Below are 24,957 nucleotides of genomic sequence, written 5' to 3' on the forward strand. Positions count from 1 at the left end.
CCCATTGGAAAAGACCCTGATGCTGGTAGGGATTGTGGGCAGGAGGAGAAGGGGACAACAGAGGATGAAATGGCTGGATGGCATCACCGACTCGATGGACATGAGTTTGGGTAAACTCCAGGAGTTGGTGATGGGCAGGGAGGCCTGGCCTGCTGCAATTCATGGGGTGGCAAAGTGTCGGACACGACTGAGTGACTGAACTGAACGGAAGCACACTGGAAATGCTCCATTCGGCTTCCCAGGTGGCTCAGTGGTAAAGAATCCACCTGCCAATGCAGGACACCCAGGAAACTTGAGTTGGATCCCTGGGTCAGGAAGATCCCCTGGTAGACGAAATGACAACCCACTCAGTATCCTTACCTGAAAAATCCTGTGGACAGAGTAGCCTGGGGCCGGCAGCCATGGGGTCACAAAGAGTTGGACATGACTGAGCTTATGTGCAATGACATTCTTCTAGCATCGTTCTTTACATGTGTGTACAAATTTTACCAGCTATACACATTCACAAATGACCCCAAAAGACCAACACAGGGTTTGGTTTTACTTCTTTAACCTGGCATCCATTTTCTATGTCAGTTTATTTTGAATTCAGAGAATGTTCCTAAGCAGGGATTCTCTCCACTCCCAGCCCAGAGGCTCAGGAGTTTGTCAGTTTGGGGGAGATAGTCAAGGTCCATGAACTGAGGTGAGAAAGAAAATTGCACTTCCAGTTTTACTAGCCTTAAATGAAAGGTAGCATTTCCTTCAATTATGAACATAGGCACCAAATCACCATAATATAAGCATCACCTGGGTATGTGTCTTCAGCAGAAATCACCATGTTACACTTACTGGAGATGCATCCAAAAATCATTTCTATTTCTTGTTTGAAATTATAGTAGTTATTAGACCCATCACAAGTCTCATTATTTAATATATTATAACCATGACAGCAAAAATATATTTTGATAACTGTGCTTTAATTGATTTCCTTTGTGAGCCTATGTATTTTATTCACTTTAAAACATTTTTCTGAGGAGTCCTTAGGCCTCAGACAGCCAAGAGGTACAAAATTAGGTTAGGAATTTCAGGGCTGATGGCTACTTAAGTTGTCATTTCAAAAAGAGTGCATGTAAATATAAACTGAGTTACTTTGCTATATAGCAGAGATTGCCACATGTTGTGAATCAACTATTCAGATTCAGTTCAGTCGCTCAATTGTGTCCAACTCTTTGCGATCCCATGAATCGCAGCACGCCAGGCCTCCCTGTCCATCACCATCTCCCAGAGTTCACTCAAACTCACGTCCATCGAGTCGGTGATGCCATCCAGCCACCTCATCCTCTGTCATCCCCTTCTCCTCCTGCCCTCAATCCTTCCCAGCATCAGAGTCTTTTCCAGTGAGTCAACTCTTCAGTGAGGTGGCCAAGGTACTGGTGTTTCAGCTTCAGCATCACTCCTTCCAAAGAAATCCCAGGGTTGATCTCCTGCAGAATGGACTGGTTGGATCTCCTTGCAGTCCAAGGGACTCTCCAGAGTCTTCTACAACACCACAGTTTAAAAGCATCAATTCTTCAGCACTCAGCTTTCTTCACAGTCCAACTCTCACATCCATACATGACCACTGGAAAAACCATAGCCTTGACTAGACGGACCTTTGTTGGCAAAGTAATGTCTCTCCTTTTGAATATGCTATCTAGGTTGGTCATAACGTTCCTTCCAAGGAGAAAGGGTCTTTTAATTTCATGGCTTCAGTCACCAAATGCAGTGATTTTTGAGCCCCAAAATATAAAGTCTGATACTGTTTCTACTGTTTCCCCATCTATTTTCCATGAAGTGATGAGACCAGATGCTATAATCTTCGTTTTCTGAATGTTGAGCTTTAAGCCAACTTTTTCGCTCTCCTCTTTCACTCTCATCAAGAGGCTTTTAGTTCCTCTTCACTTTCTGCCATAAGGGTGGTGTCATCTGCATATCTGAGGTTATTGATATTTCTCCCAGCAATCTTGATTCCAGCTTGTGCTTCCTCCAGTCCAGGGTTTCTCATGATGTACTCTGCATATAAGTTTGCCTGGAGTAAAAGGCAAATTTGGCCTTGGAATACAAAAATGAAGCAGGGCAAAGGCTAGTAGAGTTTTGCCAAGAGAACACACTGGTCGTAGCAAACACCCTCTTCCAACAACACAAGAGAAGACTCTACACATGGACATCACCAGATGGTCAACACCAAAATCAGATTGATTATATTCTTTGCAGCCAAAGGTAGAGAAGCTCTATACAGGCAGCAAAAACAAGACTGGGAGCTGACTGTGGCTCAGATCATGAGCTCCTTATTGCCAAATTCAGACTTAAATTGAAGAAAGTAGGGAAAACCACTAGACCATTCAGATATGACCTAAATCAAATCCCTTATAATTATACAGTGGAAGTGGGAAATAGATTTAAGGGACTAGATCTGATAGATAGAGTGCCTGATGAACTATGGACTGTGGTTTGTGACATTGTACAGGAGACATGTATCAAGACCATCCTGATGGAAAAGAAATGCAAAAAAGCAAAATGGTTGTCTGGGGAGGCTTACAAATAGCTGTGGAAAGAAGAGAAGTGAAAAGCAAAGGAGAAAAGGAAAGATATAAGCATCTGAATGCAGAGTTCCAAAGAATAGCAAGAAGAGATAAGAAAGCCTTCCTCAGTGATCAATGCAAAGAAACAGAGGAAAACAACAAGGGAACATTTCATGCAAATATGGGCTCAATAAAGGACAGAAATGGTATGGACCTAACAGAAGCAGAAGATATTAAGAAGAGGTGGCAAGAATACACAGAACTGTACAAAAAGATCTTCACAACCCAGATAATCATGATGGTATGATCACTCACCTGGAACCAGACATCCTGGAATGTGAAGTCAAGTGGGCCTTGGAAAGCATCATTATGAACAAAGCTAGTGGAGGTGATGAAATTCCAGTGGAGCTCTTTCAAATCCTGAAACACGATGCTGTGAAAGTGCTGCACTCAATATGCCAGCAAATTTGGAAAACTCAGCAGTGGCCACAGGACTGGAAAAGGTCAGTTTTCATTCCAGTCCCAAAAAAAGGCAATGCCAAAGAATGCTCAAACTACTGCACAATTGCACTCATCTCACAGGCTAGTAAAGTAATGCTCAAAGTTCTCCAAGCCAGGCTTCAGCAATACGTGAACCATGAACTTCCAGATGTTCAAGCTGGTTTTAGCAAAGGCAGAGGAACCAGAGATCAAATTGCCAAATCCGCTGGATCAAAAAAGCAAGAAAGTTCCAGAAAAGCATCTATTTCTGCTTTATTGACTATGCCAAAGCCTTTAACTGTGTGGATCACAATAAACTGTGGAAAATTCTGAAAGAGATGGGAATACCAGACCACCTGACCTGCTCTATATGCAGGTTAGGAAGCAACAGTTAGAACTGGACATGGAACAACAGACTGGTTCCAAATAGGAAAAGGAGTAAGTCAAGGCTGTATATTGTCACCCTGCTTATTTAACTTATATGCAGAGTACATCATGAGAACGCTGGGCTGGAAGAAGCCAATCAACTATACTTCAGCAAAAATAAATACATAAATATATAAAGTGACAGAATCTGTCAGGCTCTCTGCTGGGGAAAGAGTTACAAAGGCTCATGTGCCAAATGAAATGATAGTTATTTGTTAGCACTAGTCCTGTGTTTTGTAGACCCTGATCTGAGTGTTGAGGACACATTAGTAAACAATATGGGCAAAAATCCCTGCCCTTATGAAACTGAACAGTGTGTGTGTGTGTCTGTGTGTGTGTGTGTGTCTGTGTGTGGTCTATTCAGGTATGATTCATGTACTATCATCAACCAAGCAATTGGGACTTGGTTAGGCTCCGTTAAGGTGGTCTGTACATGACCTTGCCATACTTTTTACCTTTAATTTTTTTCAAAATACTGTCAATGATGATGGGGCATAAACATCAAAGCATTTGCCATGTGGGTAAAACTTCCAGGATAAGAAATCTCTATGCTTTTAAAATAGTGTATTTTGACCCAGAAATCAGGAACCCTTCAACTTTCTCAAGCCCCCTTTTCGTCCTTCATCAGATCTATTTATGTAGATGTTGGCAGTGTCGCACCCATGTTCCCTTGGCCCTTCCTGGAGCTTGTTTGCTGATGATTTCTGTACATGCCCATGGCTTTCTGTGTCTCCCTCCCTCTTTGTCAGAGGGAACAAGCGTTCTACATTCATAGGGCAAGATGGAAATTCTGGGGGATGATGCTCTAGAAGCAGCTCTCAAGCAGCGAGGGATAGGAGATGGTGGATAAAAACTCTTAGCCTCCTTGCTCCTAGAAGGATGATTCTGGAGCATCTCTCCCAGAAGGTCTCTGGTGGGACAGAGCCCCAGGCACCCATAGGGGTGAACTATTCATCAATACACACCTGTTTTTCAAACCTCTGTCCCTCCTGGTCTCATCTCCACACTCCCCATGTCAAGTGAGCTTCCTGGGGTCATCTCTCAGGAAGCAGTTGTAGGTGTGTCTTTGTCTGAGAGTCTCCTGTCAGAATCCACACTAAGGTCGTCTATTCTCTTGATTCAGAGTACACACATTTCAAGACTTCTGTTGACGGGTTTGCTGCACAGTCTGGACGAGTGCTATTTCATCTCCCTGTCACAGAACTGCTCCTGCTTGTACGTTTTGTATCTGCTTCAGACCAAATTCATCTTCTCTCTGCCTGAAATCTCATTACCGTTTCTTTGATGACCCAGTGATAGTCACTGGATCGATTTGACCAGAGTCTGAACTTACTGAGTTGATAACTTCATGGAATGATTTTATTTTTCTAGTAATTGCTACTGAGTGTGTTCTTCCCAGTGGATGTAGGGAACACAACAATAACTCAGCCTGATTCTATCTGTCTAAGCCATTAAAGAAGACAATCTCATTCGAATTCAAAATAACACCCCTTTCCTTTGCTCGGGTTAAGCTTGCATTGGAGAAAGAGAAGTAGCAAGGCATAGGTAGTGGCAGGAAACGTGGTGCACTTTCTTATTCTTTCTTTCTTCTGAGTCCCTCCCCCAAATCAAATCTCTTATGAACTCCTGGCTCAAACTTGTGGGGAGTCATCAGGAGGGGAGCGTTCAGTAACCCAGCTGGCTGCAATCAGCTGCCTGGAGATGCGGTTGGAGGAAGGTGAGATGCCTGAATCTCATTTGTATCCGCCTGAAGACAGCCTCTGCTTTTGGAGTGATCATGGTGTAGATGATATCTGTGGTTTTAGAGTAATATTCAGCTCCTCCCCAACTTCTGCACACTGTAGAAAAGCAGCTGTGGCCTTCCCTGGTGGTCCAGTGGTTAAGAACCCAATTGCCAGTACAGGGGACACAGGTTCGATCCCCAGTCCAGGATGATTCCACATGCCATGGGCCCACGTGCCACAGCTATTCAGGCCACGCTCCAGAGCCTGCGAGCTGCAACACCTGCATGCTGCAACTGCTGAGGCCAACACAACGAGAAGCCTGTGCCCTGCACCTAAAGAGTGGCCCCGCCAGCCCCAACTAGAGGGAGCCCACGCGTGGCAACAAAGACAACACAGTCAAAAACAAAACAAACAAATAAAAAATGGGGAAACAAGGAAAAGTATTTCCCTTTGATCCCCCCATGGTGCGTGCCTCCAATGCCCTCGCCAAGTTGGGCATCATCCCATTTCTTAGTTAAGCGCTTGCCATGCTCCCTGCTCCTCTCCACACACCACCGGAGCCAGAGGAAATGGGTGTCTTCTATGCCCACCAAGGGTTTCAGGGACCTGCCTGGGGAAGGTTGCTTCCATCTTTCTCTTCCCAGGCACATAATATATACTATCCAGAGGTCTCATCCTGAGTCTCAGGCTATGTATGTCTTGAGGGTTTTCACTTTCTGAAATTTCCAGATGAGAAATGAACCCTTTATGTATCAGCATCCCTCCCAGCTTCATGGGATAAATGTTAACATCTCCCCTGTCACCAAGTGGAGGAGGGGTCCCAACACTCGCTTTCAGTCTCCCAGAGAGCTTCTCTGATCCAGAACAACCTCCTGACTATATCTGTTTGGGGTAAAAACATTTAGATCAGTCCAGCATCTTTTGAACAAGAGAGGTAGAGTAAGAATCTTTGGCCATGAATCCAGCTTTCCTTGAATTTGGCCTTTCAGACTTAATTTTTTTTTTCTTCACAGCAGTATCTGCATTCTTGTCTTACAATGTTTGTAACCTCTGGGGATAGGAATGTTTATCTGTGGTTCATGTCAGTGTGATTTTACATATAATTTTATAGCAACTCATTTGCATTCCCCAAGGTCATAAAGACATCATTCTTGTCACTCAAGAAACAAATTCAGGAAATCACTAGAGTTTCCAATGACACAGTGGAAAAAAAGGCAAACGTTTATTTTTATTTGCAAGAGCAGTTTCTGCCAATAGTTAGTGCTCACAAAACCTTTTAAGCTACAGTAACTTTTGGTAAACTCAATGAAGACTTTAAAAAAGACCCAGTGATAAGAAAATTACAGAAAAATCTCCATTACACTGTCGAAAATGTTTGGAATCCAAAATCCACTATTTTCTGCAATGGTTTGTAATATTTGCTCTGGTTAAAAAAAGATTTTCTTTTTGCTTCCTTTCTACTTCTTCATAGTCCTGGTTAAGTGAATACAATCTCTCCCATATCTGCCATTTTCTGGATTTAGATTATTTTCATTCTTACATCCTTATATTAATATTTTAACATTTTACATAAAACATTGAGTGTGTTGTGTTTTATGAAAAAAATTGTAGATCCTACTTATGATGAGGCATTTCCAGTTTAGCGAAAAACTGAAAATCTAAACAGTAGAAAGTCATTTTATGCCTTTTTTTCCTTTTTAGCTATAATAAATAATTAGCAACCTATTAATTACAAACATTCTTAATTAGGCTGAGAGTAGCCAGAGCATTTTCAAAATTTTAAATTCATGTTTGTTACAGTATGTGACGTCATTAAGAAAAGCCTCTGGTTTTCCAGTTTGGTAACAAATGGCTTTTGTTTGATGCAGAATTGATAGAAACTAATGATGATTATGTAGCTTTTCCAGAGTTTTAAAGGCAAATCTATATTGGCCTACAGTTAACATGCAAATTCTTCCAACAAGCAACACAAAATGTATTGTAGTAGTCATTCAGGTTTATCAACATTCAAGAACTAGTCAGCAGCACAACTCTCCTATGTCAGAAACACATAACATGGTCACAGCTGAATTCAGATCACACCTGGGAAAAATCCCCTTTTCCTAATGCATCCTCTAGAGTCCAGACTTCCAGTACGGTACAGAAACAATAGCAATGAATACTGCGGTACAAAGGTAAGCACAGACAAGAGTTTGGTGTGCTAGCGTACAGAGCTTTAAAAACAGTGACAGACAAAACCAAACATCTTGCCCTGTTCTCTCTCCTTTCCTTCTGTGAGACTGGAATTCTCACAGTCTTCTTGAAACATTCAATTCAGGGAATGAAGTCCAAATGACCCTAGCCCTGGGGTGCTGAATCAAGATGGCGAAGGAGCAGAACATGGAGTTCAGCACCTCCCACAGATACATCAAACCATCCTAGAACTGAAATTGCTCCTTGGAGGGGAAATTTGGCCACAAGGGGATGTCATATTCATTTAAGAGAAGGTACTGGGGGAACATACTGCCGTGCAAAAGATGGTTTACTACTACTAACAGGTTTGAAGGAAAATGTGATTTTTCAAAATATTTAGTTTTCTCCCAAGGAATATTTTTGGTGGTATGCTAATGCTATGCTATGCTAAGTCACTTCAGTCGTGGCTGACTCTGTGCAACCCTATAGATGGCAGCCCACCAGGCTCCCCCGTCCCTGGGATTCTCCAGGCAAGAATACTGGAGTGGGTTGCCATTTCCTTCTCCAATGCATGAAAGTGAAAAGTGAAAATGAAGTTGCTCAGTTGTATCCGTTAGCGACCCCATGGACTGCAGCCTACCAGGCTCCTCCGTCCATAGGATTTTCCAGGCAAGAGTACTGGAGTGGGGTGCCATTGCCTTCTCTGTTTGGTGGTATATCATGGCTCAAATTTCACTGCATTATTTTTGGCTGGATAAATGAAATGTTCACCCACCCCCATCACCATCACTCTGAAGTCTTCTTCCATCACATAAGACACTTGTTAAGATAAGAAAGATATTCTACTAAAGCTGACGGTGATTGAGAGTCATTCAGTATTCAAAGTTCCTAAAGAATCGTTGGTTCTCTGAAAGGGATAAAAAAGTAGGAAAGACTTTTTTCAAACTCTTGCTAGTAAACAGGTATTACTTCAACTGATACAATGGCTACGTGACATCAAAGTACTATAAATTATCAAAACTATCGTACAGAAAAATTACAAATTCATTGCAAAATACATTACACTGCTACCATTAAGAAAAAAGTGCTTTTTGTTTTCCTTTCTTTTTTTTTTTGCCAGAAAAGTATTCTTTCAATATAGAAAATCCTATGCGTTACCCTGCATGTGGCTAGGATATACCATAACGGAGTTTGTACTGAGTCCTTCTGATTTGCTGGATGAAAGGCTGGAAAATATAATAATGACTCATTAAAGCCATGTCCCAAACGACCGTGCCAGCTGTCAGTGGAGAGACGCCTGTTGAAGACACAAGAGGACGCCCTGGGCTGCCGAGCCCTGCCGGTCGCCACACGGTCCCACCAGTCAGCTGGTCTGGGCTCGCAGGCCTGCTGCATGTTCTCCGGTTCCTTGCATTCTCCTGACCTGTTCTTGCATCGTCACCTCTGTGACTTTTCCGCTCAGTGATGCCGGTACTGCCTCATGAGAGGCACGATGCAGGACGGCGGCCCCGCCAGTTTCAGGAACGGGTGTCTGAGGAGCTCCTCCGCTGTGGCCCTCCGAGCGGGCTCCCGCACCAGCATCAGGTCTAGGAAGGCCCGCAGTACTGAGGAGACCTGCGGAGACAGAGGCCGGCCTCCTGAGGACTCGAGCCGGATGACCCAGGCCCCCCGCGTGGCCTCCCAGCAAACTCCCGGGAAAGCCTTCTGCCCACAACGCCAAAGTCCAGAAAGTCAGCTTGAAGAAAGAGCCCATGCGAGCAAACGCAGGCATTGCCTTTCTTAACACACGCTGTTTTCCTTATCTTTTTCAAACCTGAAATACTAGGAGTAAATGATGGTACAACAAAGATATGTACTAAATGAGAGACAACAGCAGCTCTTACGGTGCGCCCGCTATGTTCAGATGCTGGTCACACACATTTGATGAACAGTGTTATAAACATGGAATGAGTTTTATTTGTTTGTTTTTCTAACCACGCAACCATCTAGGCTTTGTGCAATCCCTTTTTTTTTTTTTAAAGACTTTTTTTAATGTGGACCAGTTTTCAAGTCTTTATTGAATTGGTTACAATATTGCTTCTGCCGTATGCCTTTTGATTTTTTTGGCCTCAAGGCTTATAGAATCTTAGCTCCCAGGTCAGGGATCAAACCCACAACCCCTGCACTGGAAGGGAAGTCTTAACCACTGGACTGCCAGGGAAGTTCCTGGAATTCCTTTCTTGAAGAGAAACAAATTTCCCTAAGGAATGTGACAACAGATAGCATTTGTCCTTTAGTTTCCCGTAATTTACTTTTTTGCAGTATAGCTTGTGTACACTCAAGTACATAAAAAGCATATTTTTTACAGTAGTTCTTTAAAACACACACACACACACACACACACACACACACACACACACTTATATATTCCATACTCCTACCCAGTTTCCCTGGGTTGAGAAGATCTCCGGGAGGAGGGTATGCAACCCACTCCAGCATTCTTGCCTGGGAAATCCCATGAACAGAGGAGCCTGGTGGGCTACAATCCAGGGGGTCGCAAAGATTCAGACACTACTGAAAACAGCGCATTATTTATCCTGTCCAATGTTGTAAAATTTCCACGCTCTCGTTCAATTCAAGCAGCTTCCCCGCTTTGTTGCAGGCCCACCCAGGCTACATGCGTGATTCTCCAGGGGCTCTTCCCTAAGGGGTAGGGATGAGGGAAGAGGGGATGCTGTCACAAACAATCGTCTCCCTCTTAGTATCTGGGGGGTAGTGGGATGGTTGGTACCTTTAGGGCTAATCTGTGGAAACAGCTCTCTCAGCAAGCCTAGCCCACTGGTGGCCACACAGTGGAGGTTTGCTGACTTAGGATCGTTTTTTCTGAGCTTGGCTCTACTTGATGATGCCTGGAAACCAGGAAAGATCCTCGCTGGTTCCCTCACCATGTTTCTCACTGGTGGTGAAGTCGCTCAGTTGTGTCCCACTCTTTGCAACCCCATGGACTGTAGCCCGCCAGGCTCCTCCATCCATGGAATTTTCCAGGCAAGAATACTGGAGTGGGTTGCCATTTCCTTCTCCATGTCGCTCACTGCCCTGTACTATCTAGCCCCTGTCCACCTCTGACATGCCTCATCCTTCACCTTGCTCACTTTGCCCTGGCTGAGGGTCTTCGAACTGCTCCCCTCTACACATGGGATGTTTTTTATCCCAGATCTTTGCATGACTTGCTCTTTTTTGCCAATCAGCCTCCAGTCCCTTGACAGGACACCCTTCAACCCTCAGCCAAAACGAACTCCCAAATCCTTTCCTGCCCCCCTCAATCACATCACAGCGTGTTATTCATTTCCTGGCATGTACCACTCTCTAAAATTATTTTGATCATCCACTGTGTATAGTTTGTTATCTGCTTCCCCAACTAGAATGCAACCCCTCTGAGAGTCAGGAAGTGTGGGGCTTTGGGCTGGGATGTTCTTGTCATTAAAACACCCCCCAGCGTGCCTTAAATTCCCAGTGCAGAAGTGCTGAGAGGCGCCCATCCATGGGAGGGGAGCTCATGTGCCCACTTTCACAGAGGAGCTTCAGAGAGGGAGGGGCAGACTGACTTGCCCAAGGGAGTGAACAAGAAGAGCAGAGACCTGAACTCAATAACTCTACTTCCATAACAGGCAGCTAATGAGAAGCTACTGCGGCACAGAGAGCTCAGTCTGGTGCTCGGTGACGACCCGGAAGGGTAAGTGGGGGGTGGGAGGGGGGATCAAGAGGAAGAGGCTACATGTACACTTATAGCTGATTCCTGATGCTGTACAGCAGAAGCTAACAGAGCACTTTAAAGTGACTAAAATGTAAATTAAAAAAAAACAAAACAAGGTCCATGCCTAGAAACCAGGGTCTACTCCCAGATGTGATCTCCTCCCAGTCTGTAACATTTCAGAGTGAGGGAGAAATCAAAGAACGATGTAGAATTTCAGCAACGGCTGTTGCTTCTCACCTTGTGCAGGTCCTTCACTCTTGGAGGTAAGCTGTCCCGGATCCGCCGCATGGCCTGGAGGGGGGGCTCGTTGAAGTAGGGGGGCTCACCATCAATCATCTCGATCACCATGATCCCAAGGGACCAGATGTCCACCTGTTACGCACAGTGATTATCTCAGGCAAAGAGAACTTTCTGAAAGGTTGAGGATGGCCAGGGAACCCAGTAGATTCACACTCATTCATAAATTTATATGGTATTTGTAACTTCTCAAAAATCTACAATTCAGATTTATCGGCTGAACGGTTGAGTGACCAAGTGTTTGCTACTGGTCTTCGCCTGCATTTTAAAGGCAACGTCAGTGAAGATTCTGACAGTTAGGTACATGTGAATGTCTTACTACTCTGAAGTTCAGAACCTTTAAAAAAATCCTGTTTTTAATCAGGTCAGATGAGAAAACCATTCAAAGTTTTATGTTACAAACAGAGAAGAAAATTACATTTAAACCATAAAAAAATAAGAAAAGGTTTTGGCATATTTATTACAAACTCCAAAGAGCTACGCTGCACAACACAATATATCCTGATTCTTTCATTAAGTTGATTTTTAAAGTTCTTTGCTGCCATATTTAGGTTTTCCCTTTGTGTTTTATCACTCTGAAGCGGTGTACACAAAACTGCATTCTGTAAAACCATTGTCAGGGACTGGAGGAAAGGATAGAGAGAGATGACAAGCAATCCTTCCCAGGTAAAGAATGGGAAGTCAGGGCAATGAGGTGCCAGGGCTGCTATAAATTCCCAGGCCCTGGCGGCTCCCTCGTTCCTCATTACACCTCTTATCAGTTAGCTGCATTCCTGCTCTCGCCCAGAAGTGACCTCCACTGAGAGCTGATGCTCTCGGGACCACGGTGAGATAAGCAAGAGGCATACTTATCCAAGGGCAGCACACCAGGGAAGGAGAGTCTGCCGGCAGTCCGGCTGCTGTCCTCTGCTCACTGGCCCACGACCCCGCCTCCGGCTGCCCCCCAGGACTGCCTCCTGCACCACAGGGTGGGGAGACACCGTGTGCCCAGGCGAATGTGCTCCTTGCCTCCCTGTGTGTGCGTGTCTCAGAGCTTTATTCACACTGTTCCCTCCCCCGAAGGCGCTCCTCCACTTCTGCTCCTCATTTTACGTTTCCAAACCTTGTCCCTTAATAGATTAGGAGCAGGTATGGGAGCAGCTTAAGTGTCCATCAACAGATGAATGGATAAAAAAAGATGTGGTATATATACAATGGAACATTAGTCGTAAAAAGGCATGAAATGCTACCATTTTCAATAACACAGATGGACTTGGAAGGTATTATGTTAAGTGAAGAAAGTCAGACAGAGAAAGACAAATATTGTATGACATCAACTATGTGCGGAATCTAAAAAATGCAACTAACCAGTGAATTAAACAAAAAAGAACCAGACTAATAGATATAGAGAACAAACTTATGGTTACAAGTGGGAAGAGGGAAGGAGGGAGGGGCAATAAGGGGACTGGAGAATTAAAAAAGAAAACCAGAAGGTTACTATGGGATTATATGGAATCATATGTGTGAAATTTTTTGAAAATTGTAAATTGTAGAGTTTAAAGAATCATTCAATGAGAAAGACAATTTTAAAAAATTTAAAAGTCAGCAACAACAAAAATAGATTATAAGAGGTTATTTCCTTTCCAGAACAAACAGAAATTGTGCCATATTTTAAACTATGTTTCAATATTCATATATAATTTTTTGCAATAGGAAAACATTATTTCTCACCCAAATATTCACCCCAATCTGTGGAGCTTTCTCTGACCCTGTATCCTCTGAACACACCTGCTCATCTGTGAGTCTCCAGCCACTTTTCAGGTTGCACTGGCCCTGGAGAGTGCAGAGCTGGAGTGAGAGCTGGAGTGCCTCTTCCCCACTGCCCATCTGGGACCTAAGCACATTGCTCGATCAGTGCTGTCGTGACACCCCAAGGGTGGACAGACTCTCTTCTGCCACAGCTTGCTCTGTGAAAAGCCTAGTGAATGGCAATCGAATGTGGAGTTAAAAGTCATCAAGCTGGTCTCCGGGGGTCATTAACGAGCTCAGAACTCTTGCATCTCAGCCAGACCCTGCCCACTCCCCAGCAACCACCACCACCTCCTTACCTCTGTCCCATATGGCAGCCTAGAAATCACCTCGGGTGCCATCCAGTAGGGTGTACCAACCAGTGATTTCCTCTTCGGCACCTCTTTGGAAACTTGAGCACAGAAACCAAAGTCAGACAGCTTGATCTGAAAAGGAAAGGAATGCAACAAACTAACCATTTAAAAATACTGGCTTCAACATTTGGGGCAAGATGGAGGGACCTAGAGATTTTCATACTAATGAAGTAAGTCAGAAAGAGAGAGACAAATACCATAGATGGTATCACTTATATGTGGAACCTAGAACAAATGATACAAATGAACTTATCTATGAAAAAGAAACAGACTCAGAGTTGTAGTTGCGGGGGGTGGGGGGGGGGGCGGAGGGCAGATGGGGTTCGGAGCAGCAAATGCAAAGGGTGTGTATAAGATGGACAAACAGCAAGGTCCTGCTGTGTTAGCACAGGGAACTGTACTCAGTATCGTGACAAACCACAATGGAAGAGAATATGAAAAAGAATACATATACACACATATATACACACATACAATTGAACCACTTTGCCAAATAACAGAAATTAAGGCAACATTGTAAATCAACTATATTTCGATAAAACAAATCTTAAGAATATACTGGCTTCAAAATGTAGAAATATAACAAAAGTTTCAGTTTCAAAGCAAAATCATCTTATCATTCACAGGCCTTGGATATATCAGAAAAGGGGCTCTCAGACCCTTTCATTGGAAAAGCACAACCGATTTTACTGAAAAAAACTCTCATGGCCCCACCAGGACTGACTTTCAAATGTTTAGCTGCTGCTATCTTTTTATACAATCATGAAATAATATAATACACCCCAAACAAGAAACTCATCAAAATTCAAGGCCACTACTTCCATTTAATGTAAGAGAGAGAAGAAAGCCTTCCTTAGTGATCAATGGAAAGAAACAGAAGAAAACAACAGAATGGGAAAGACTAGAGATCTCTTCAAGAAAATTAGAGATACCAAGGGAACATTTCATGCAAAGATGGGCTCAATAAAGGACAGAAATGGTATGGGCCTAACAGAAGCAGAAGATATTAAGAAGAGGTGCCAAGAATACACAGAAGAACTGTACAAAAAAGAGCTTCACAACCCAGATAATCATGATGGTATGATCACTCACCTAGAGCCAGACATCCTGGAATGTGAAGTCAAGTGGGCCTTAGGAAGCATCACTATGAACAAAGCTAGTGGAGGTGGTGGAATTCCAGTTGAGCTTTTTCAAATCCTGAAAGACGATGCTGTGAAAGTGCTGTGCTCAATATGCCAGCATATTTGGAAAACTCAGCAGTGGCCACAGGACTGGAAAAGGTCAGTTTTCATTCCAGTCCCAAAGAAAGGCAATGCCAAAGAATGCTCAAACTACAGCACAATTGCACTCATCTCACACGCTAGTAAAGTAATGCTCAAAATTCTCCAAGCCAAGCTTCAGCAATATGTGAACTGTGAACTTCCAGATGTTCAAGCTGGTTTTAGAAAAGGTAGAGGAACCAGAGATCAAATTGCCAATGTCCACTGGATCATGGAAAAAGCAAGAGAGTTCCAGAAATATATCTATTTCTGCTTTATTGACTATGCCAAAGCCTTTGACTGTGTGGATCACAATCAACTGTGGAAAATTATGAAAGAGATGGGAATACCCGACCACCTGACCTGCCTCTTGAGAAACCTATATGCAAGTCAGGAAGCAACAGTTAGAACTGGACATGGAACAACAGACTGGTTCCAAATAGGAAAAGGAGTACGTCAAGGCTATATACTGTCACCCTGCTTATTTAACTTGTATGCAGAGTACATCATGAGAAATGCTAGGCTGGAAGAAACACAAGCTGGAATCAAGATTGCCAGGAGAAATCTCAATAACCTCAGATATGCAGATGACACCACCCTTATGGCAGAAAGTGAAGAGGAACTAAAAAGCCTCTTGATGAGAGTGAAAGAGGAGAGTGAAAAAGTTGGCTTAAAGGTCAACATTCAGAAAACGAAGATCATGGCATCTGGTTCCATCACTTCATGGGAGATAGATGGGGAAACAGTGGAAACAGTGTCAGACTTTATTTTGGGGGGCTCCAAAATCACTGCAGATGGTGATTGTAACCATGAAATTAAAAGACGCTTACTCCTTGGAAGAAAAGTTATGACCAACCTAGATAGTATATTCAAAAGCAGAGACATTACTTTGCCGACTAAGGTCCATCTAGTCAAGGCAGGGGTCATGTATGGATGTGAGATTTGGACTGTGAAGAAGGCTGAGCACCGAAGAATTGATGCTTTTGAACTGTGGTGTTGGAGAAGACTCGAGAGTCCCTTGGACTGCAAGGAGATCCAACCAGTCCATTCTGAAGGAGATCAACCCTGGGATTTGTTTGGAAGGAATGATGCTGAAGCTGAAACTCCAGTACTCTGGCCACCTCATGTGAAGAGTTGACTCATTGGAAAAGACTCTGATGCTGGGAGGGATTGGGGGCAGGAGGAGAAGGGGATGACAGAGGATGAGATGGCTGGATGGCATCACCGACTTGATGCACATGAGTTTGGGTGAACTCCGGGAGTTGTTGATGGACAGGGAGGCCTGGTGTGCTGCAATTCATGGAGTCACAAAGGGTTGGACACGACTGAGAGACTGAACTGAACTGATGATGCTTTAGTGCAAATAAACCGCTAGTCACAAAGCGAGTTTTGTACAAACTGCTACAGTTTAGGTTTTTTTCCCACTGAACACATTTGGATTTCTAAGTACCCTGAGATGATTCAAATAACCACCCTCATTTCTATTTTTGAATTATTGCCAGACCCCACTTGTGAAGGATGCTGGAACAGCACTGTAGGTTTCTTTTGGTTTTCCTCCTCTCTCAGGATAACTCAAGTTGCCAGTGGAAATACGGGCATAGAAACTGAATGTTAACAGTTAGTTATTAGGAGTCCAAAGTGTTCAATTTAATTACCCATAGTGCATGCACATATTTGTTTATTATAGAGGTCATCCAAAAAGAAGCCCCTGAGACTTCTTGCCCAGAGCTTTTAAGAATACTCTTAAGAACACATCGCATCGTTAGGAACCCCATCAGGTTATATATTCCAGGTGACCAGGGTTCAGTTTATTTCTGGGAGGCCTGATTCCTGCTCACGATGACCTGATCTGATTGGAGAGGATTGTTACTTAGGATTATTGGTGATAACCGAATGCATTAAAAAATGCTTCAGGCATTGTTTGGCAACGGTTCAGAATGGTCACTTGAAGTGAAAATTGCCATAAATCAAAAGTATGGTCTCTAAGGTACAAATTCTCCCTTGATTCTCTTTATACGTCTCTGAACTGTTTTCAGTCTTTTTTCTGGCTCTGTCTCTGCTGCCCACACCTTATTACTGGGGCTTCCTGGAGTTCAGGTCCCAGCGCTCACCTCTTCTCTTTTTATGTGCTTTTGCTAGATACGTTTTTTCCCTCCCAGGCTTAATGCAGATTTCTCTCCTTCATTCTAAAACTACACATCCATCCAGTATATGTTTAGACATGGAGTTAATTCTTGTGAAGGGCGTAAGGTCCATGTCTAGATTTATTTTCTGAGCATGTGGATATCCAGTTGTTCCAGTACCGTTTGTTGAAAAGACAGTCTTTGTTCCATTGTGTTGTCTTCAGTCGGGTCCAACTCTGTGACCCTATGGACTGTGACTCTGCCAGGCTCCTCTGTCCATAGGATTCTTCAGGAAGGAACACTGGAGTGGCTTGCCATGCCCTTCTCCAGGGGATCTTCCCGACTCAGAGATCGCACCCACGTCTCAGGCATCGCCTGCATTGCCAGGCGTGTTCTCTCGCACTGGTGCCGCCTAGGAAGTCCTGTGCTGCCCTTACGCCCTCGTCAAAGGTCAGGTGACTGTTTATGTGGGTCTATTCCTGGGCTGTCTCGTCTGTTTTATTGGTCTGATGATGGACAGGGAAGCCTCATATGCCACAGTCCATGGGGTTGCAAAGCGTGGGACATGACTGAGCAAGTGAACTGAACTGATAAAACTTTTGAATCAATATGTCAATACCTACAAAACAACTCACTGAGATTTTGACTGAAGATTATATTGACTTTATGGGTCAGGTTGGAAAGAACATCTTGACAGTACTGAGTCCTTCCTATCCTGCAACCTTACTAGACTCACTTATTAGTTCTAGTTTTTCTTGTTGATTCTTTCACATTTTCTACATAGGTGATCACGTCATCTATGATCAAAGAGTTTTAGTGTCTTCTTTCTCAATCTGTATACATTGTGTCCCTTTTCTTATTTTATTGCATCAGCTGGTGCTTCCAGTATGCTGTTGAAAAAGAATGGCGGAAGGGGACATCTTTGCCTTTTTCCTAAACTTGGTGGGAAAGCATATTCAATATTTAAGCATACCTCAAGGCCCTGATCACTTCTCACCTTCTCTAGAATTTTTCTTCGGAGCCCTTATTGATCTACCTGATCTCCAAATTTGTGAGAATTTAGCACTCATTTAACTTTGAACTGTTTTCCAGTGCTGATTTTGTCACTCCCACTAGGAATGACATTGCTCAGGGGCAATAGATCTGTCTTTTAATTGTGAAGCCATATTGTGTTTGTTAAGATCGGGGAAAGCAGTAGGTACTCACAAAATGCATGCTATTGATCGACTTTATTTGATACTGACATATATATGAGTTTTTATATACAGAATGTGGCTTCTCCAATGGCTGAGTGGGTGAAGAATCTGCCTGCAATGCAGGAGAGAGACACAGGAGACATGGGATTGATCCCTAGGTTGGGAAGATCCCCTGGAGGAGGAAACGGCAACGCACGTCAGTATTCTTGTCTGGAAAGTCCCATGGACAACAGAACCTGGAGGGCTACAGTTCAAAGACTTGCAAAGAGTCACACAAGATTGTCCATATACAATATGCACACATACATGAGACAGGAGATTACACGACAAAGATACATTGTTTTTCCTTCTAAAATCAGCGCTGACTTACTGAAGACAACTGCTTCTAGAATCAAAGCTGTAACACAGATGAAATGGAGGTAATGTTTTGGAAATTATCAGTGTTTTTTTTTTTTTTCTTTTTCCATTTCCTTTTCCTTATTCGTGATCTTCTCACCAATCAGGCCAAGACTTGGGGAGTGTGGTTTGGGGTGGGACTCCATCAAATTGGATTGCTCCAGATGGAATGTTAGAGAAAGCTGGTTTAACAGAGAGATGATTTTTCTCAATTGCTTTGGCATATCAAGAGTCATACCCAGATGCTTCAGACCATATAATTTCCATGTGGTATAAAGAAGAGTGCCCTGGGAGTTCCCTCACAGTCCAGTGGTTAGGACTTGGCACTTTGATCGCTGGGGCCTGGGTTCAACCATTCCTCAGGGAACTAAGATCCTGCAAGCCACATGGTGTGGCAAAAACAGAAAGAGTGGCCTGTGGCCACAGCAGCTGGTCCATAACTCTTGTTGCCCTATTGTAAAAGGCATCTATAGTTCTGAGAAGTGAAAACCCTTATAGCCCATCACTTTTAGCCTAGGATTATTTGCAGAACAGGACAAAGAGCAGTGACTTATATCAGGCTGCGATTCTTTGTTATACATCACTTCTAACCATTTCAAGCTTTAAAAATATCTAAGTAGCACACACCCCCACACAAACAAGGGAGAGAAGGCACATGCATCTATGTTCAGAGGTAACAGTAAACATATTCAATAACCAGATTCATCTAGACCATTCAGAATCTAGACATTAAGCTGAGCACATTTGTGGAGTTATCCTGAGGCCATTACCATCTTCAATGAGGCAAAAGGAGTCCTGATACAGGGTTGGGCTCAAGGGGGATAACACTCCAGTGAATGGAAACAGTGGCTATTAACCAACAAGCATGAGAAAATTTCAACATGTTAACAATGGGTATAGATAAGGGGCTTCCCTGGTATCTCAGCTGGTAAAGAATCCACCTGCAGTGCAGGAGACTCTGGTTTGATTCCTGGGTTGGGAAGATCCCCTGGAGAAGGGATAGGTTACTCAGTCCAGTATTCTTGGGCTTCCCTTGTGGCTCAGATGGTAAAGAATTGCCTGCAATGTGGGAGACCTGGGTTAGATCCCTGGGTTGGGAAGATGCCCTGGAGGAGGGCATGGCAACCCAGTCCAGTGTTCTCGCCTGGAGAATCCCCACAGACAGAGGAACCTGGTGGGCTACAGTCCATGGGGCACAAAGAGTTGGACATGACTGAGCAACTAAGCACAACAGAAGTCAGGGGGCTCAGGGTAAAGAACCCCCCTGCCAATGCAGGAGATGCGAAAGCGGGTTCAGTCCCCAGGTCGGGAAGATCCCCTGGAGAGGGAAATGGCACCCCACTCCAGTATTCTTGCCAGGAAAATCCCATGGATGGAGGAGCCTGGTGGGCTACAGGCCATGGGGTCAGAAACAACTGAGCCCCTGAGCATGCATGCATAGATACAGCGATGAAACCCCATTGCACTAGCCTTGGGTGCACCCAACATGGCCTCGATGGAGAGATGGCACAGTAGAGTGGGTGGAAATGAACTTGAGGCAATGCTGCTGGCTTCCATCATGGCCTTTGTGTGGTGTGCAGGGGTCTAGAAGCTTCTCTCCTCTAGATTTTAGTGAAGGAATGGGGAAGCACCCAGCACAAGCCTATGGCTGACAGGAGGGCCAGTCCCAAGGATAGTTTTCAAGACTTAAGGGAAGAGGGACTTCCCTGGTAATCCAGTGGCTAGGACTACAAGCTCCTAATGGAGGGGGGCCTGGATTCCATCCCTGGTCAGGGAACTAGATCCCACACACCACAACTGAGAAACATCCCATGTGCTACAACTTAAAAGGATACCTCAGGCTGCAGTGAAGATAGAAGACCCCGAGTACTACAACTAAGACCTATGCAAACAAACACACATTAAAAGAAGGCTTGAGGAAAGAGGCTGGAGTGAAATTTTGCAGAGAAGCCTTCCTGGAAAGTCCAGCAGCTGATGGGACCAGTTAACGCTCACTGGTCACTGGCCCAGGTAGCAGAAGAGGCTGTTAGGATAAGGCAGGGACCGTCAGATGGTCCCTGACACAAGAAGATGGATTGTGCCTCCTTCACCCCAAGGTCCCACAACCCCCATTTGTCTCCGTTCTGAGGAGGATAGGGCTGGGAGGTGGAAAGAAGGAACAGGTGGAAGCCAAATCTGAAAGACAGGTTTTAAAGGAATCAGTTCAACTTGATAAACAATGTTTACATCGTATAAGCAGGCTAAATTTAATAGACTGAATTAAAATAGAGTTAAAAAATTTTCTAGCCACTGGGGCTTTAAGCAGAAGTCATGATTAATTTTAAGAAAGAGAGAAGCTATATAATTATGTGTGTGTGTGTGTGTCTCTCTCTCTCTCTGTGTGTGTGTGTAGTTATTTCCAAAGCTCAAGCATGAGTAAATTTGCAACTCTGTTACACAGATAGGAGAGCAGGGACAATTTTGCCAATATGTTTTGTTTGCCTGTAAATTTAAGAAACCTGAATGATTAAGGAGGTGGACATATCAACATTTTGGTATTGGCAGTTTTAATTTCAGTATCTCTAGTGTGGTTTTCTTTTCACAGACATTAAAAGAAGATACCAAGCCTGAGAGACTAATAATTATCTCCCTGACAAAATGTAAGATCAGAAATTGAAACTCAACACTTGGAAGCCAGTCCTGATCTTCTGCTGTAGGAGTATAAGTGCTTTTGCATGATTGTTTTTTACTCATCCAAGTACATAAAAGAGACAATTTTCTGAAAGAACATAATTGCACACAACATTCATCCAAATAAATCTGCAAGTAGATAAAGAAAATTCAAGTAATGAGTATAATAAAACACTGTAGGCAGTTCTTAAAAGCAAATCACAGAGACTTTAGGCTGAGCCTTAGTTTAGATAGGATTGTACAATGCAGGTACTTAGGAAACCACATAAACCTTACGAAGGGAACTGAAGTGAGCATGTTGCCCACCCCCAATCAGGAGATGTAGCTGGTTCCACAGGGGCCAGACAAGGAACTGGAGCTTAGGACTCAGACAAACCTGCTACTTAAACCCGAGCTCTTATCCATGTCAACGCATTCCGGCTAGGAGTCAGAAAGTGTTAGTCGCTCAGTCATGTCTGACTCTTCGGGACCCCATGAACTCTAACCTGCCAGGCTCTCTATCCATGGGATTCACCAGGCAAGAATGCTGGAGTGGGTTGCCATGCCCTTCTCCAGGGGATCTTCCTGACCTAGGGATCAAACCCGGGTGTCCTATAATGCAGGCAGATTCTTTACTGTCTGAGACACCAATCAGGGCCCCACAAAAACTTGCAAGAGGGGGAGCAAAAGAGACTCTACCCATAAGATAAGTTTAAAACAGAGTGTAAAACCCTTGTTTTGTGAATTGTATGGGCTCTAAAGAATGGCTACATCTGCTCCAGGTTTTTGCTAAGGCAGAAAGATGGATGCTTCTGTGCCTTTGTTCCTGGGCGCTTCCTACAAGGCAATGGTACTGATATCATCAGCTGGAGATTTCTCAGAGATGCACCCCGCCTGACTGAATCAGAATATCCGAGACAAGGGCCCAGGAATATTTTTGCCAAGATCTCCAGGGGTTTTAATGGTCACTGAAGTCTGAGAACCTGTTTTAAAAAGAGCAATGATCCCCGAACAAAGGAACTGAGAGAAGTAATGGAAGGGCCAGACTGATGATGAAGCCTACAGCTGAAGGGCCGCTTTCTCAGGAGCCAAAGCCTAGAGGAGAGGGAAGGCATTGCAGCAGCTGAGCTGCAAAGTCCTGGAAGCCCCAGGCAGCCCCTCTGCCTTCTGATGGAGCTCAGAGCATGGTAGAAACTTGCCCCAAACTGTACAACAGTAGTAGTGAAAACTCAGCCCTGGGGTCTCCTGACTTTTCATGCTGTGTTCCCTGCATTAGAAAGTGGGAGTGTTTGCATCTGTCTCAGAGACTATTGGAAAGGAATGAATGTGAGCAAGCTATCTAACATGCCTGAGCCTCTATTTAAGAAGAGCTTTTGGGAGATCATATTCAGGTCTTCTTCTAAAGGTAAAATTCTAACAATTTGAGGATCCAGGAAAATAATACCAAAGAATTAAGTGAGCTGGTGGAGACACTGTAAAACGAGGAGCATACGCCCCTGGTGAAGAGACACCGACATCCAGCTGACTGTCAGGGGCCCCCGCAGAGGACTTGTGGAGCATTCACAGGTTCTGGTTGCCAGTCTAGCCCCCCTTACTTATCCTTTGACCCTCACTTCAAATCCTATAGGAGAAAGGGGACAAACATATTTGCTCTTTCTGGCACTATGTTAGCTTGGGCCCCTCCTCTTCCAGAAGCAAACGCTGAGATAAGGATTCAGTGTAAGTCGTGTACTGGGGAAACTCAAGAATCACTCGCAGTGAAATGGAGAACTAGAACAGGAAAGGGAAGGCAGTCATTCAAGGACTAATCAGCAAGCAAGCTACCACCTTGGGAACGAGAGCTCAACCCTGTCGAGGATGTCTGGGAGACTGCGCATAAGGTGTCCTCAGGGCTGTTCCATCCAAAGGCGAGACAACTCAGGTATTCATACATCAGTTCCCATCACTTTTTCAGGGCTGCCTCTGGGGAGTGTGGAGGCGAATTCCTTTGGAATTTCTAGTCTGCCTTGTACTGGAAGAGCAGACTACAGTGTCCAGAGAAAGTCCCCAAGCAAAGAGATGCAAGTGGTGGCATTTGAAGGTGGAGTTAGTGAGGGCTGACATGGCATCACGTGAGTGGGGCACCAGTAACATTTGCGCCATGATGCTATTCATCCCCATCATACCACCTCCATTCTGTGAAGTCAGAAACGGTGTTTTTAAGTGAGAGAGGAATCTGAAATTTCGTGTGAAATTTCCTAATTCTTAAAGTGTGGCAGCCAATTTATAGTAAAAAGACTACAAAGATCACTAGTAAATGGCTCTTTTTAATAGATGCATTCATTGGGCTTAGGAAGATATGTGTTTGATTTCCATTTCAGCCAATGAATTTGATAAGAGTTAGTCACTCACTGTCTAGTGGCCCCTAAGTATCATCTCTTAAATGCAAACCCCAGGCCAAGGAAAAATCATGGATGAATTTACTCAGCTTTTAACTGCAAGGGTTGGGGGTGGGGATAGCCTTCATTTTGGCCATCTACCTTGCACCTGGTTTACCTCTCATGGCTTTATACTAATTACTTCATGTAATTCTTACAACCATTCTATAACATGTTATTTATTTTCCTTTTCAAACCTCCAACATCACTCTTTAAACACTCCTGCTTAACACAAATTAGTGACTCACTAGATATTATTTCTATCATCGACAAATAGTGAACAATTTATTTTCAGTTGATAACAAATAATTTCCCTTATAGTCTCTGAGGAGGCCAGAAAGGATTCATCCTCTTAAACATGAGCAATTCACTATTTTTTTTTTTTTACTTTCTTTATTGGCGGATAACTGCTTTATAATATTCTGTTGGATTCTGCTGTACCTCGATGTGAATCAGCCACAGGGTACACATGGCCTCTCCCTTCTGAATCTCCCACCCATCTCCTTCCCTACCCCACCCCTCTGTGTTGTCACAGAGCACTCGGTTGGGCTCCCCGTGTCCCACAGCAAATTCTCACTTGCTATCTATTTTACATATGGTCACGTATATGTTTCCATGCTCTTCTCTCAATTTGGCCCACATTTTGAAATGTATATAGGTTCATCGGAGGTTGCAAAGAAAGGCGCATCCAGTTCTCCCTATATATTAGCATCTTATACACTATGGAGGGCTTCCTTGGTGGCTCAGAGGTTAAAGCGTCTGCCTGGAATGCGGAAGCCCTGGGTTCGATCCCTGGATCAGGAAGATCCCCTGGAGAAGGAAATGGCAACCCACTCCAGTATTCTTGCCTGAGGTATCCCATGGACGGAGGAGCCTGGTAGGCTACAGTCCACGGGGTCGCAAAGCGTCAGACACGACTGAGTGATTTCACTCACTCACTTCACATACACTATGGCACAATGTCAACACCAAGAAATTGATGGACAAGAAATTGGTCGATAGAGCTTGCTCAGATTTCATTAGTTATATATGAACTCACTTGTGTATGTTGTGTGTGTGTGTGTCTGTGTGTTCTGCATTTTATCACATTGTAGTCTTATACAACTACTGTCACAAATTGATAACCAACAATAACATCACCATAAAATGATGATGCTACCTCTTTATAGCACACACTCCCAATCTGTAACCCCGGCAACCACTAACTTGCTGTACATCTCCATATTTACGTTATTTCACAAATGTTACAGAAGTGGAATTATGCACTGTGCATCCTTTTGAGCTTGACTTTGTCCACTCAGTGTAATTTCCTTGCGGTTCATCCAAATTCATGAATGCGTCACTGGTTCATTCCTCTTTTTCCTTTGGGTAGTATTCCCTGGTGTAAACACACCACAGGTT

At 43.9% G+C, this 24,957-nt stretch overlaps 1 protein-coding gene across 2 annotated transcripts in view; it reads right to left on the minus strand.

Annotated features, from left to right (window-relative positions):
* Positions 1 to 6,376: 6,376 nt before the first annotated feature.
* The window catches only part of PAK5 (p21 (RAC1) activated kinase 5), a 423,702-nt gene continuing 405,121 nt past the window's right edge, over positions 6,377 to 24,957 (minus strand). For both annotated transcript variants that reach the window (XM_042230412.2, XM_012188115.5), the window contains 3 exons: positions 13,463 to 13,588; positions 11,316 to 11,450; positions 6,377 to 8,959 (listed from right to left, as the gene is read on the minus strand). In XM_042230412.2, coding sequence (XP_042086346.1) covers positions 8,804 to 8,959; positions 11,316 to 11,450; positions 13,463 to 13,588 — 417 coding nt within the window. In that variant the 3' untranslated portion in view covers positions 6,377 to 8,803. The remainder of the gene's footprint in view (positions 8,960 to 11,315; positions 11,451 to 13,462; positions 13,589 to 24,957) is intronic.

This window comes from Ovis aries, chromosome 13 (assembly GCF_016772045.2).
Source record: "Ovis aries strain OAR_USU_Benz2616 breed Rambouillet chromosome 13, ARS-UI_Ramb_v3.0, whole genome shotgun sequence".
In the NCBI taxonomy this organism is placed as follows: Eukaryota; Metazoa; Chordata; class Mammalia; order Artiodactyla; family Bovidae; genus Ovis; species Ovis aries.